This window comes from Drosophila rhopaloa, unplaced genomic scaffold, assembly GCF_018152115.1.
Source record: "Drosophila rhopaloa isolate 14029-0021.01 unplaced genomic scaffold, ASM1815211v1 contig_3, whole genome shotgun sequence".
In the NCBI taxonomy this organism is placed as follows: Eukaryota; Metazoa; Arthropoda; class Insecta; order Diptera; family Drosophilidae; genus Drosophila; species Drosophila rhopaloa.
In genome coordinates, this window is record NW_025335123.1 from 25,865,483 (window position 1) to 25,879,788 (window position 14,306).

The window sequence follows — 14,306 nt, forward strand, 5'->3', positions numbered from 1 at the left end:
ACCCGTAGACCGCCTGAATAAAACCCTCTCCAGGGGCTCTTTTACTTAACAATCAACATTTATTTACAGCGAAACACACTTAGAACCGGAAACAAGAGTCAAGAAACAACGCGGGGTGGGATCGGTTTTGGGGCCTAACAGTTGCGGCAGTTCCGACGCGGAGAGGGCTCCTCCCGCCGGTCGTGGAGGCGCAGCGGCTCCGTCTGCCCGTAGGCGATGTTCGGCAGGCAGCGGGACTGGGTGAGCAGGAGGGAGAACTCCCGGTTGCAGGCCGCGTTCTCGATACGCTCCATGACACGGCCCACCAGCAACTCGACGGCCTCCTTGACGTTGGCCCCAGTGCAGGCGCTCGTCTCTATGTAGGGCAGTCTGTAGCGCCGGCAGAGGGCCGCCACCTGATCCCGACTCACTACGCGCAGCTGCAGCAGGTCGGACTTGTTGCCGCAGAGCACCACGTCCGGGTCCTCCGAGTAGGCGTGCGTCCGCAGCTGCGACAGCCAGTTGGCCGTCTCCAGGAAGCTCTTCTCGCTGGTCAGGTCGAAGATGAGAAGGAAGCCCATGGCGTCGCGGTAGAAGGCCGTGGTCAGCGAGCGGAAGCGCTCCTGCCCAGCGGTGTCCCAGATCTGAAGGTGGATACGGTGTCGACGTCCGCGGGAGTTGTACAACTGCAGGGTGTAGAGTGGTTATGCAAAGAGGAAAACTATATACTATAGAAGGGTTATTTAAAGTCAGAGTCGGAACATTGGCTGATAGTACATTGAATCTGTTTCATTTCACTGGCTTTTTTCTTTTCAGTTTTGTTCCTAGTTTTATCTTTTCAGAAAATAATTCAGTTATTTTCGATATGCATTTTTAAACTGGTTTACAATTTTGGAGTCTAATTTGATTATGGGTTTCCGTCCAATAAAAAACAATTAGCAACAAATTTTTGAGTTTGTAAAAATTGAAATCCTTGTGGATTTTTACAGTGTGAAAATAGTGAAATTTAGTGAACAAAAGACATAAACTTGACTTTAATTTAATGATTTCGGAACAAACCCGTTGATATGTAAAACCTTTTGATGATGTGATTGCTAAAGCCGATGAAATAAATATAAGAGATGCAATTGGACTTAAAGCCGGTGAACGGGGGTCACTCCACTTACCAGTCGCTTCTCGCGGAAGTCGATGCCTACGGTAGAGATGAACTGGGTGTGGAACCGGCCATCCGTGTACTGGTAGAGGAGGCAGGTCTTACCCACGCCGGAGTCGCCCAGGACCAGGAACTTCAGCAGGTAGTCGTAGTCGATGTTGGTGCCCGTCATTCTGGTATTTCTGAGCGGGTTCGTTTAGGACAGCAGAGGCATCTCGCCCGCCTGGAAGCACGGAATCAAATGAGCGGCCTGTGGAGCTTTCCCCAACCAAGGTCCCCCGCTTGTCCTTCTCCACCTCCTCCTTCTTCCTCTCCCACTCCGCGTAAGCCCGGGCTTAGAGTGACAGGGACGGGGAAGGGCATTCAAGTCGAGAGGCATCTTCATAAGCGTGGCCCCCACCCACTTCCATCCCCAATAATACCCCAAACGCTTACCCGCCCATACACACACATCTCCCCACACCGTGGCAAATATTTGAAACTCATTAAATCCCGATTTATTGATTTTCTGTCTCGTTCTTGCCAAAATTTTGTGTTTTGTTGAATAGGTTCAAGAGGAGGCGGAGAATACCTTTTTTTGGGCGCCTTTTGAGGGGTTTCTACATCAAAGGACCGTTGGATAACGCAACAATCTGATCGAGACTTCAAGTATTCCCGTTGGAAGCATCTAAAACTGTATGCCATGCAAGACAAAGTGAATGTTTTGGAAAATAGTAAAAGCACCGCGAGAAGAACAATGGGGGACTGGGGCTCAAAAAGCAGACCGGTAATGTGCTGAAAGTGGCTCTGGCACCTTCCCCGCAAGTTTAACTAAATTTCTTTAAAATTGGATCACGGGGGAGTGGGATGAAAGCAACATGCTGCTTCTTCGCCAGCTGGCTTCCCCCTTGCGCTAAGCGGATTACGGACTCCGTCTGCGGTTTGACGTTGCTAGACAACAGACCTCTCCCTCTCGCCTTTCCCATTGTAGAGGGAAAACAGAGATCGAAGTACATACATGGTTGAGCAAACGAGAGTAGCTAATAACCAGGAGCACCCACTCTCTAACTGACAGCCACCCCACCCCGCCGCGCACGGCTCTCAATGGAATCCTTTGCTGATGTCTTGTAATCTAATTTCCTTTCGCTTCCGCTTGCTGTCTCCGGCCATCGCCATCTGTCCCCCACATCCGCTCTCGCCCGAAAGAGCAAGCAAAAGTTACAGTTATTTCCTGCTCCAACAGGTACAAGGGGGTGTTTGGGGGCAGAGGGAGATGGGGATGTCGCACGCAGCTATTTCCATCTCGCTCAACCAACGGTTAATTTTAAACCTTTATTGATTCGCAAGATCTTATTGGGCTCAGGTAGGCCCAGTCAATGGAAATAGCCTCCCTTTGGATGCGGGCTTGGATGGTGCGATTGGGTTAGAAAACAGAGCCTGGCAATTAGGGCTACAAGGTCCACATTCAAGGCCGTCATCCTCCAATTAAAGCTGGGACTGCACTGCCGTAATTAGCCGCATACACTTGCAGTGTACGTGTGTGAGTGTGTAGTGTGTGCTGCAGGATTTAAAAATAGTCCCAGGTGAAGCTGCAACCCGCCCCCGCTGCTCTCACCTGTTCACCGGATCCGGCTAATTGCAGAGGCGCGGCACCCATTTCCGCCTCGACGCCTGCCTTTGACTTTGGCGCCCAAGGCTACTCCTTTAGATTTGGCGCTTCAAGGATGCTGAAGTTTTAAGCTGATTAAGCTGGCGGGCAACCGTTATTTTTAGCGCGCGCAATTCGTCTGCCCGGGAGTTCCCCCGACTGCTCTGCCACTTTGATGCCAAATCAAAAACAAATAGGCAGAAAAAGCGCCTAGTGCGAGTTTGGCCTCTCCGAGAACTCGGAGGATTCAGAGGACCTGCTGCGGATGTGAACGCAGAGGATCCTGCGGGCGTTGCGCTGCACGACCTGTTGCCATGCGCTGCCCAGCACAGACTACAAACCGATTTGGCCGCCAAACCAACTGTCGTTTGCCGAGGCACAGCTTTCAGCCAAAGCTTCCTGCCAGCTTTTTGGCCGTCATTAGTGCACGCGGACTTCAAAAGGAAGAAAGGATATTCACGTTTACCAAACATTGACTTGACTTGCTCATGGTTCTTTTGAAGAAGATTCTAAACAGACATCAGCTTGGGCCAGTATGTTTTATTATTTAGCCAGCAAAGGTGTACCTAAATCTACTACATTTTTTGTTTTGTTGTGTTCTATATAATATAAACAAACTTTTGTGAGAGTCAACAAATTACTTTTTATAATAATTTATTTTTACAAGGAAGGTATAAACATTTAACCCAATCTGTGGGCCGAAATCGTTACAGTCAGAAATTTAAGAATTTTAAATGCGCGCGGTCTGGCCATCACTCGATATATATCGTGCAGATACAAAGTGTTGTAAAACACCCTAATTGATTTATTATTTCGATATCATATCAATGACGCCTCATTTGTTCTACCAACGCTAGCTGATATCGATAATTTCGTGTGACTAAGGTGGCGCGAGACAGCTGAAAAATATAAATAAAATTCTATTGTTGATTGTGAACATATAACTCGCTATGGCCAACCTCAACTCAACTTTCGACTGGGACGCCATCAACGTGGGCGACTACCAGTTGGATCACTCCCAAAACTTCTTCGGTGCGTATATAGGCATCTCCGCCGCCAAGCTGAGAAAACGCGCCATATTTGGTCAGTTTTCCCTGACTGATTCCCGCTTTTTCCAGCAGCAGCGGCCAACAAGGAGAACAACAAGCGCTTTAGCAATGTCTCCGATCTGGCCTGCCCCACTCCGCAGAAGATCTCTCGGGAGCAATTCGATGGCGAGATCAAGGTGGTTGTGCCACTCGATATTGGGGAACCCAAGGAAGAGAGCCCAGAAAAGCCTGTAGTAAAAATTGAAACGGAGCCCCAGGAGTCCAAACCGGAGATCCCTGCAGATCCCGATCAAGAGCAGCAGAGCGACACCAAACAGATTATTCCCTTGAGCTGGGACGAGGACGAGAAGCACATGACGGAGGCCGACCAGCATCTGGTCCATCAGGGAGTCCGTCCGCCTGGTGTCGGCTCCAAGCTGCGCTTGGAATGGTCACCCCCACGTCATGGCGAGCACGAAGACGCTGGAGCAGGCACCAAGCACGCCCCCAAAGCTTACCAGTTCAAGGACGTGTACGAGAGCAAGCGGCAGCAGGCGCTGCGCAGACGCTCCGAGGAGGAGAGCAAGGCCCGCCAGTTCCATAGCCGCCCCATGCCCAACTTCAGGGCGATGCACAAGCGCATGGGCGAGCTGGTAGTTACCCACACGATCACCGTTCCCCAGACGCCCGAGACGCTCAAGGACTGGCGGGGGCGGTGCCGGGTCAACCAGGACCAACCGCATCCTGCTGGCACCCGCCCTAAGCCCTTTAACCTGCGCAGTGAGCAGCGGGTGCGCGACCGCCGTGAATTCGATGCCGCCGTGCAGGTCAGCCTGGACCACAAAAAGAAAGAGGTAAATTGTAGTCCTAATAGCCCTTAAGGTCTGGTGTTGGATTTCTTGGTGCGCTAAAAGTGTATGGCCCAATTTAAATTCTCCCCATAAGGAGTATGTGATCATTAAAAAATGTTAAAAAAATAAATGTTAAGTTCTTGTAGTCAGATCGACGAAATCCGTTAGTGAGCTAAGAGAGAGAGAGAGGCAAACAGTTGCGGAATGTTTCCGTTAGCCCCTTTTATCACTCCTGTACTTATGTCAATGAAAAACAATAGAATTTAAATTTAACAGGTCTTTTTTATTTACTGATCAATTTAAAGTTTATAGCTGCGCTAGTATATTACACAGTTTTCATTACTTTTTAATACAAAAAAATAAATACGACTGGTTTTGTTTTTAAGCTATTTAACAGGCTAGAGAATGCACAATTGCAAACAATTTTTAAAAACTGAATTTTTTAAAAACAGCTGGCTAGCAGTTGATCAGAATTGGACAATCGAGCGATTAAGTCGTTTAGGGAATACCCAAAATGTATAACAATTTTAAGTCATTGGCTCTCGCATTATGATAACCGTATCTTACAACGGCCATAGACTCAAGAGTTTCTTAAATTTATTTTTAGATTTCGTCAGAATATATTGATTTATTGTGTGTACTCTTACATTAACTTTCCTCTTATTGAACAAATGTTTTCAATTGTTCTGATTTATAATACTTATTCTCCAATCGTTACGGTTTTTATAAGCCCGCTATTTTACTTTCCGTTCCGTTTAAAATTCGGTGTTTTGGAACACTGAACTGCGGTATATACTTAAGATACTCGTGCGGGCACACTGCTCTCGCAAAATAAATTACTTCGTGTTTAAAAAAAGTTGCCGTTGTGAACCCTACATCGCTTCGAAATCGAAATCCAAGTGCCGAGCAGGCCAGCGGAAACCGTTCAGCACTTCAGTATTTCAGTGCAAGGGAACCTGCCTAACGAACCTAAAACAAACCCGATGAAAACACAGTCGCAGCAGCAACAATAACACGAATGAGAGAACGAGAGAGCTCAGTTTGTTTTTGTTGTTGCCGTGTGAGTGAGTCATGACGTTTCGGACGGCGTAGAAAAAGCCAGTTAATAGTCGTGCATTGCATAAAGCGGGAGCAGCCGGACCTGCATTCCAGGACTTGCAGCGGGATCAGCCATTCGCGGCCAGGATTTGTAACAGCTGCGCCCAGTCCGCACACACACACACGCAGTCGCACTGGAACGGTGGCACCGAGTGTCACACCACACACACCGACACACACACAGCGCCTGTCACAGTCACAGCGTACGCACACAGTCGTAGCAGTCTGTCGTCACAGTTGGCTACCTTTCGATTCGGATTCGGATTAAGACTCGGATTCCGAGTTTGTGAGCAGCAACTTTCGCCGAACCCGCACCACTCCCACAATGGTGGACCGCCTGGTCAACTCCGAGGCCAACACCCGGCGAATCGCTTCCGTGGAGAACTGCTTCGGGAGCTCGGGCGTGCCGCTGGCGATGCAGGGCCGCGTCCTTGTTGGTGAGGGCGTGCTGACCAAGATGTGCCGCAAGCGTCCCAAGTCGCGCCAGTTTTTCCTGTTCAACGACATATTAGTGTACGGAAACATCGTGATCGGCAAGAAGAAGTACAACAAGCAACACATCATGCCGTTGGAGGAGGTCTCGTTGGAATCGATTGCCGACAACCAGGCGTATAGGAATGGCTGGTACATCCGTACCACCACCAAGTCGTTCGTGGTGTTCGCGGCCACCAGCACCGAAAAGCAGGAGTGGATGGCCCACATCAACAAGTGTGTGGAGGATCTGCTGCGTAAGAGCGGCAAAAAGCCAGTGGAGAACCATGCCGCAGTCTGGGTGCCAGACACCGATGCCAGCGTCTGCATGCACTGCAAGAAAACGCAGTTCACCTTCATCCAGCGCCGCCACCACTGCCGCAATTGCGGCGCCGTTGTCTGCGCCGGGTGCTCGGCCAAGAAATTCCTGCTGCCGCAGCAGAGCACCAAGGCGCTGCGCGTCTGCGACGCCTGCTACGAACGCTTGAAGCACGTGCCCATCTCGCTGGCCGCTGGCGAGGACTCAGCCGCCACTGCTGCCGCCTCCGGCAACAAGCTGAATACAACGGCCGGCGACAGCTCCAACGACGAGGACTCTGATGAGGAAACAGCCTCCCCAGGCGGCGAGTCGCACGACGAGCCGCGTTTCTATGGCGACAACAGTGTGCTCTCCGCCGCCGACGACTCCTCGACGATAACCTCACCCTCCTCCGCGGCGGCGGCCAGCAGCTTGGAGGCTCCTCATGTAGTCCCGAACGACCAAAGCTCGCCGGCTGCCGTTGCAACGACGGGCAGCAACTGCTGAGCGGACAGGATAGCAATTGATTATGGTAGATATCCTCAAGCGAACGCTCACCTACTCACAGCACACATCCTTGTACTTCGTAGACTATCTATGTGCGAGTCACCTCAAATGCCCATCAACTAATTCCTAAAGCTATTTAAGGGTTTATTTAAACATTCGACTTGTCCTGCTGCCTTTTAGGCATTTCATCAAGTCCCTCACGGCTACCCTTTCGGAAGCCAAGTTTTAGGGACCTTGATTTTCATGATGTGAAAGTCTAGCATTAAGACAGTTCTCGTGACTGCGACCTTGTCCTGGCTCCCTTTTCGGCGTCTTTTCTTCTTTTCCATGATCCGCAAATTCCGTTTCGCGCGATAATCTTATCAGCCAAGTGCTGCTGCTGCTGTAGCTCTATTTTCCGCTGGCAAACAAACGGGGTGGAGCAGATACTAAGTGGGCTGTGATGTTCCCCGTATCCGCGCACAAGCAGCCCAGCCCCAAGGCCGGCTTATCGGCCTGAAACTCCCGCCGTGACTCAGCGGGAACGGAGCAGCCGATAGGGTTAGATGGTCAGAGGGAGCGTCTCCGGGCAGCGGATGAGTCAAGCGCCACTCATCCCAGCCTCGGCCCGAAGCAAAGGTTGCGTTTCATTGCATGTAACGCCCAGACGTAGTTAGAATGCGATGCAAGTGTCGCTATCAGGGGCCTGTCATCGCTACTGCACTGCACCGATTAAGTCGGGCCAATCTATTACTATGCTAATTCGTAATCATCTCCGCCTTTGCAGCAAGACGAAGAACGGAAGCGTTGCGAGCAGGAGGAGATAAAGGAGATACGCAAGATGACCTTGTTCAAGGCGCGTCCCAATCCATTTAAATAGTGCTCGATGGAACCAGTCGACTACCAAACTTTTGAATACTTGTCCAAATTTGAATGATGTAAAGTCGCTGCTACACATAAACATGTTAATACCGATACATAGTTTTACCATATTGACACAATTATTGTCTCTAACATTATTTTTACATCTATGTTCGATTAAACACCTTTGTTTCCTTTTTTGGCGGATGAGAAACCACTAAAATCTTTAGTTTGGAGGAATTAACTATATGGATATGTATACAATATGAGCAATTTGTAATTGCCATCATTAAGTGTTTTCTATTTGTACAAAGCCGAAAAAAACAATAAATAATACTGTAAATTGAAAACGATGGGTGTATTTTCCATACTCTTCCGAGTGCAACATTAATCAGCTGTCTTTCTCTGTCTAATCCAAGTGTCGTCTCTTTTGAGCATAACTAAATAAGAAAAGGAAAGAAACAGCGTACTAAAAATTGAACCGAAAAAAAATAATTTTTTGGTGATTTAAAAATTGACAATTGAAATTGCGAAAACTAGTGAAGTAAATAACTTCTGTCACGTAACTCTGTTTCAATAATTCATCATAAGGCAGAATCACGTGCTGTTTATATACCGAATATTTGTATGGAAGTGTATATATTATCACTTAACAAAGAAACGATTGCTCATTTTTGAATAAAAACCTTGTCGGGTGCTTACAACTCTGAAAATGCCAGCATCTGAAAATTAATATTAATTGGAACTTAAGTTTACGAAATACACTAAATAAACTAAAGTTTCAAGAAAGGCCCCTTTTTTTTTTGTCACATAAGACCCCATCAATTCAAACACGTGGAGCTTAGACATAAACATATGTTTATTTATGCCGCGACAAAGGCGCCTAACAACATGGGATGCTGGTGGAGTGTCATTTGTGGTCAGATTCCTTAGAACTGGCCGTCGCTGCCCCAAGAGGTCTTGACGGTGTCCTCGTTCCAGTCCTCCACTCCGCCGACAGTTTCGGCGGCCACCTCATCAGCCCAGTTGGTGGTCTCCTCGACCGGGTGGTCGACGGCCTCCTCAATCTTGGGCGGGGGCAGCAGCTCCTTGGCGGCGGCCTCCTCCTTCTCAGCCTCCTCGGGGTCGCGGTAGAAGAACAGGTCGACAACCACGGGCCACTCAACGCTGCGCGAGATGGTGCCGCGCAGACGGAGCACTTCGCGGGCCAGAAGCCACCACATCAGACCGATGGAGTGGGCCGACTTGTTGTTGCACGGAATGGCAATGTCGATGTAGCGCAGCGGCGAATCGGTGTTGGTGAAGGCGATCACGGGGATGTTCACGTAGCTGGCCTCCATGATGGGCTGGTGATCAGTGTTGGGGTCGGTCACCACCAGCAGACGTGGCTCGCGGAAAGCGGGCTGGATCTGGTTGGTGAAGGCACCGGGCGTGAAGCGGCCGGCGATGGGGGTCGTGTCCGTGTACTTGGCGAACTTCAGCACAGCGCGCTGGCCAATGGGACGCGACGAAATGACGAAGACCTGTGGGAGTTTGGGATCATTAATAGACGCTTCGGCAGGCGGAAATGGGGAAAAACTCTAGGGCTCTAAGGCGTGGCTGGTCAGCGGTAAAATTGAAATCATTGAATTTCATACCCGAAAGATTAGTAATAAAATCATCACGATAGCCACGCCGCTCTTGGAGTCTCCTCACCGGAAATATCGACATATACTCACATCAGTGGGGTTGTCAATGGCCACGATGGCACGGGCCGCCAGCTGGAGTTTCTCCCAGGTCTTGCCCAGGTTCAGGATGTTAACGCCATCGGCGCGGCGCTTGTACACGTACTGCTCCATCTGGAAGTTGACGTTCTCCGACCCCAAGTGGGTGGTGGCCACCAACATCTTGGTGATGTCGTCCTCTTTGAGGGACAGAATATCTAGGCCTCCCGACATGTTAACGTAGAAAGAGTTACGGACCTGCGGATCAAGAAACCCGTGTTAGTGCTTCGCCATAACCTCAAGTGCGGGGTTTGCATGTGCGCGAACCCCGTGCGTTCAGAATCTTCAACAACGGCTGATTTGTGCAGGCCGCTTGGATGCGGCTGACATGCCTTTGTCCGCTGTTTGGTTTAAGGTTTTCCATTTTCACTTTAACCAGACCGTCGAAGAGGCCAAATCGGGACATAATGAATACTCACGTCTTGATGCCGCTGGGAGTTTCGAAAAAATGGCCGAATGGACGGCCGGAATGAAGCGAAGTTGGCGCTGGGGAAACCTATGCTTAGTCGATACTATCGCGGTATTTTTAACAGGCACGGTTACACTGTTACGCTTTTCATATATACGATATGGTAGTACTTAAAAAATACTAAAATATTGAAGTAAATTTTATAATTTAAATTATAATTTTAAAAAATATATCACTTAGACCTGCAGCCCGATTCCAGAAAAAATGTGAATCATTTAAATTAAAAATTTAAAACAAAAATATGAAAATTAATTTTTGTGGTGGGAAATTGCTAATAGTTGTCATTTTTAAAACCATTTTTAATGATTAAGATTAAGCAAAACGACATTTTATTGTTGTTTATTATATCCAATTCATTGGTATTTTCAGCTCGAATTAGGAAAAAATGGAGAAACTGATAGAGATGTTGACAAAATGTGTGTTTATTAAATACATAAACCAGTTGATTAGGTAGAGAGGAACTGAACCAATAAATGCTCATCAAAATATTATTGTCTCAAACCAAATAATATTCTTGTGTATTTCCAGAATCAGCGAATTTTAAAAGGTAATCGATGAATATCGGCCAGTGTTGCCTGACACAAGCTCAGTGCTATTCCAGTTTACTGTTGGCGGTTATTTTCAAATAATGGAAACGGATAATTTAATCATACTTTGGTAAGTGACCCAACATTTATATTTTTCGTTATGACGTGGCGTTGCCATCTCGCTTATCACTTCTGACAGAAAATGAAAGACTAGATATTTTGTATACACATTTATTGCAAGTTGGTTTGTTTATATTTTAATTTACGTGTATGCTTCTCGCCATCTGTAACTACCACAACAATGTACGCATATTCCATTTGCTTAGTTTATGTTCGTGAAACGCTTCTTCGCTCGATCCGTTGGCGTGGTTAAAAAATTGGGTCGTGTTAGTAACTTGAAATACGATCAGCCATCGTTCCGTCCCGCTTTCACCTTCGCTGAGGTGTGGACAGGTGTGGGCTCTCACTTATTTCGCTAGTTTTTGCCTAGATTCAGCTTAGATTCAAGTTAACCGGCGCCATCTTCAGAATTCGTTTTTCGTTATGTTCGAGGAGATATCTTTGCGTTTAAAAATTGATTCGTTTTCGATTTATGTTTATGTTTCTTTGGATTCTCCTTTGTTTTTTAATGTTTAACACCTAACAAAATGCACTCGTTAATCGTGTGTACTCCTGTGAGCGTGTTAGTGTGGGTGTCTGGACAGTGTGACTATGTGACGCTCGTCATTCGCACTCGTAACTTAATAACATTAATAATATTTAAAAAAAAACATCTTTTTGTATACATAAACTTTTTTTTGTTTGCTTTTAGTATCATTTGTCGTAATGTTTAGCTTATTTTCTTTGGGTTTAGTTTTAAATTACTAACTACTTATATAATGTAATGTTAACTTGTTTTACTTGTTTTAATTTGTCCGTAAAGGTTTTGTTTTCTCTTCCCTTCCCCTGTTCCCCTGCTGCTCTTCTTCGCCCTCCGTTTAAATACTAAATGGTTGTCTGCAAAATCATTTTCCAGTTTCATGCTTTTCGTTTTGGCTTAGCTTTGGTTTTTGACTCGCTTTGTTTGGTAGTACTCGTATAATAAATCTGAACAATTTGTCTTAAAAAATATATACATATACGTAATAATTAACATTTCGCTTTGTCTTTCATTCGAACCATCCGTAACTTGTGTATAAAATATTTCCACTACAAAAAATCACTCTTTTGCAAATAAAACTCAATAAGTTTCTTTGTTTTCTTGTTTAGCTGTTAACATTGTTTTTGTTGTGTGTCCTTGTGTCGCTCTCGCTGATGTCCAGTTCGTTTGTCACGTGTTGCTCTGGTTGTTGTAGTGGTGTGTTGCTGTTGCAGTTGCCGTCTCGCTCGCCCGCTCTCGCCGTTTTGAACGACGAGTGGTGGCGGGGAACAAATGGGAACCACCCATAATAGTTTAATTAAACAGAGATGGCTTAAACGAAAAGAGTCTCAAAGAAGCACACACACAGCTGAAAAGCCGTGCGTGTTTGGTTGCTGTACTAGTGTGTGTTAAAAGTGGTTTTAGTTGTCACTCCGATTTAAGAGTGTTAGTTAATTTTTGATGTTTATATTTACGTTCTGTGCTTGCTTTGATTATTGGTAATCCTTGCAAGACACTTAGAAGACACACATAAAGAAATACCAACACAATACACGCCTCCGATTCTTCAGTTAGTTCATTATTTACGTCGCGTTTTTAGTTCATGCGTTTAATAGTTTAACCTTTGTACATATTTAATTCGATTTTGAGTTTACTTTAAATCTGATTTAAGCACGTTTTGCTCGCCACAACAACAATGCACATTTATAAATATTCTTTTATCTCTTGTTTAGGTGAGTGTATGGGGTGTGTGCAGGTGGGTGTGAGAGAGAGTGTTTTCATTAACTTTAGGCCACATGCAAGAGAGTCGAACTAGAAAGCGAAAATCTGATTTGGTTTAGATTTTGGCCATGATGAAATGGTGGTGAGCGTTAGGGTGGGGAAAGGTCTCTCTCGGCGAGCAAGCGAAATAAAAGTGAAAGTGAATGAAACAAAAGAACGCTGGCAACAGTTGCCCAGCTAAGCAGAAGGAAGCAACTAAAATGAAGCATCGTAGTTGTGTGGGTATCTCCTAGCGAGATGAAAATTTTGTTTTTCCCCCTTGGTTTTTATTCTTCTTGGGTTTTTTTGTTAGCGGTACATAAGCGATTTCTTTATCAAAATCAGAAAAAAATATAAGTACATACATACATGTATATTCATATGTAAATATTTCTTGTTTCTTGTTCTTTAAATGTATATGTACGTGTATATGCAATAACATTTATATCGTCGTAATCATAGCAAGGTAAATACATATAAATCTGTTAATGTGTATATTTAATAATGGGCGTGGCAACCGGCGCCGCTTTCTCGTCCTGCTTGTATGTTAGCCCTTGCCATACGCTTACTTGATTATGATTTCGTAAATATTTACTATCCAAAAAAAGACAACAAACGAAACAACAATCACAAACAATCAAACGGATTACATACAAACATCCCCAACTCTGGGTTGAATCTACTCCTCTTCTTCCCCTGCTCCTTGTTAACGGTTAACAGTTCAATCGCCAAAAATGTAACGCTTGATCTCCCTAGCTTCTCCTTTTACCTTCTACCTCCTGATCTCCATTAAAACTTATTTTATGAAATACTCGTGCGGCGGCTGCTTTTTGGTTGTTCTTCCCCGTGTGCCGTTAGGTTTAACTGTTGGTTTTACTGTTTTACAATTAGTTTAACTTTATACAATCTTTGGGTTTTCCTAGGCTGAAAATCTAGGTTTCACGTCGTCCTCGATTTTTGAGTGTGTGCGGTTTTCGTGAGGCGCTTTGGGTTCCATTTCGCTATCTCGTATCTCCCTGTCTCTAACTTCCGAAAGCTTTCAGTTTACATTTTATTTGAAACGTTGATTTTGATTAGACGTACTCGCTCTAGGACTGCACTCTGGCTCCAGTAACTCTAAAAACGTTGCTCGATTGCGGGTGTCTGTCTGGTGCAAGAAGCAGCTCCACTTCCAGCCATAAACGCTTCAGAGCACCGTCTCCATCTCGGCGATTTCCGTTTTGTACGACCTGCGATTCATACACATTTGGGGGAGAGAGAGCGGGGAAGGCCCAAGTGTTAGTTGGAGGACTCGGGAAACACATCCGCGTATGCGGGTAAGCTACTGCTACTTTACACAAAGCATGCTAAACAGTACAGCTACAGTTGTGCAGGACATGCGTTGTTGGTTATGCTATTAAGCCTGCCAGCCAATGAAAAATGTGACAAATTGTAATCAGGCTCTCTCGGGATTGGGATGGGTGGTCGGGGTATTGGGGTACTGGCAGTTCCAATGGCCAACAAATACGGATTTGTGTGTCAAGGCGGCGCTGTATTCAGTGTGTGAGGGGGATGCCGGGGAGAATCGAAAACGTTAGCCATAATGGTGGAATGGCAACTTAAACCACGATGGGAATGGGATGGCGAAGGGACTCTGCTTGGGCGGATGGCCAAAGACCTGGGCATCATCAATCAATCAGAGTCCAACGGGGCGAGCACTCAAGGGTTCGTATGTTAATAAATTAGTGCCAAAAAGTAAATGCAAAAAGTGAGGTGTGTGTGCCAGTGATGAGCCCGTGACACGATCGGACAGGTGCTTTATTCCGATAAAGGGGTT

General features: G+C 46.2%; 5 protein-coding genes and 1 non-coding gene across 9 annotated transcripts in view; 2 read left to right on the top strand and 4 right to left on the bottom strand.

The window, feature by feature from the left end:
- Window positions 1–39: 39 nt before the first annotated feature.
- On the bottom strand, window positions 40–3,073 carry LOC108042830 (ras-related protein Rab-27A). The gene is made up of 3 exons (XM_017121288.2): window positions 2,727–3,073; window positions 1,146–1,355; window positions 40–665 (listed from the first exon to the last, which is right to left on the bottom strand). The coding sequence occupies exons 2-3, from the start codon at window positions 1,302–1,304 to the stop codon at window positions 135–137; spliced, it is 690 nt and encodes a 229-aa protein (XP_016976777.1). The 5' UTR covers window positions 1,305–1,355; window positions 2,727–3,073; the 3' UTR covers window positions 40–134.
- A 529-nt stretch (window positions 3,074–3,602) lies between these two features.
- LOC108042837 lies at window positions 3,603–8,202 on the top strand. The gene is made up of 3 exons (XM_017121299.2): window positions 3,603–3,791; window positions 3,881–4,641; window positions 7,779–8,202. The coding sequence occupies exons 1-3, from the start codon at window positions 3,710–3,712 to the stop codon at window positions 7,869–7,871; spliced, it is 936 nt and encodes a 311-aa protein (XP_016976788.1). The 5' UTR covers window positions 3,603–3,709; the 3' UTR covers window positions 7,872–8,202.
- On the top strand, window positions 5,423–8,202 carry LOC108042836 (pleckstrin homology domain-containing family F member 1 homolog). Its single transcript, XM_017121297.2, has 2 exons — window positions 5,423–7,037; window positions 7,779–8,202. Exon 1 carries the CDS (start codon window positions 6,062–6,064, stop codon window positions 7,010–7,012), a length of 951 nt encoding a protein of 316 aa, XP_016976786.1. The 5' UTR covers window positions 5,423–6,061; the 3' UTR covers window positions 7,013–7,037; window positions 7,779–8,202.
- A 491-nt stretch (window positions 8,203–8,693) lies between these two features.
- On the bottom strand, window positions 8,694–10,137 carry LOC108042838 (40S ribosomal protein SA). The gene is made up of 3 exons (XM_017121300.1): window positions 10,035–10,137; window positions 9,571–9,813; window positions 8,694–9,375 (listed from the first exon to the last, which is right to left on the bottom strand). The coding sequence occupies exons 2-3, from the start codon at window positions 9,787–9,789 to the stop codon at window positions 8,782–8,784; spliced, it is 813 nt and encodes a 270-aa protein (XP_016976789.1). The 5' UTR covers window positions 9,790–9,813; window positions 10,035–10,137; the 3' UTR covers window positions 8,694–8,781.
- On the bottom strand, window positions 9,388–9,483 carry LOC123038017. Its single transcript, XR_006417716.1, has one exon. It is a non-coding gene; the product is annotated as a small nucleolar RNA snoM1 (small nucleolar RNA).
- Window positions 10,138–10,868: 731 nt separating the features above from the next.
- Window positions 10,869–14,306, bottom strand: part of LOC108042835 (glutamate receptor ionotropic, NMDA 2B) — a 28,388-nt gene continuing 24,950 nt past the window's right edge. For 2 of the 4 annotated variants that reach the window (XM_017121294.2, XM_017121293.2), the window contains exon 10: window positions 10,869–13,719. In XM_017121294.2, the coding sequence (XP_016976783.1) occupies window positions 13,579–13,719 (141 nt within the window). In that variant the 3' untranslated portion in view covers window positions 10,869–13,578. The remainder of the gene's footprint in view (window positions 13,720–14,306) is intronic. The other 2 variants (XM_017121296.1, XM_017121295.1) reach the window with 1 other exon arrangement.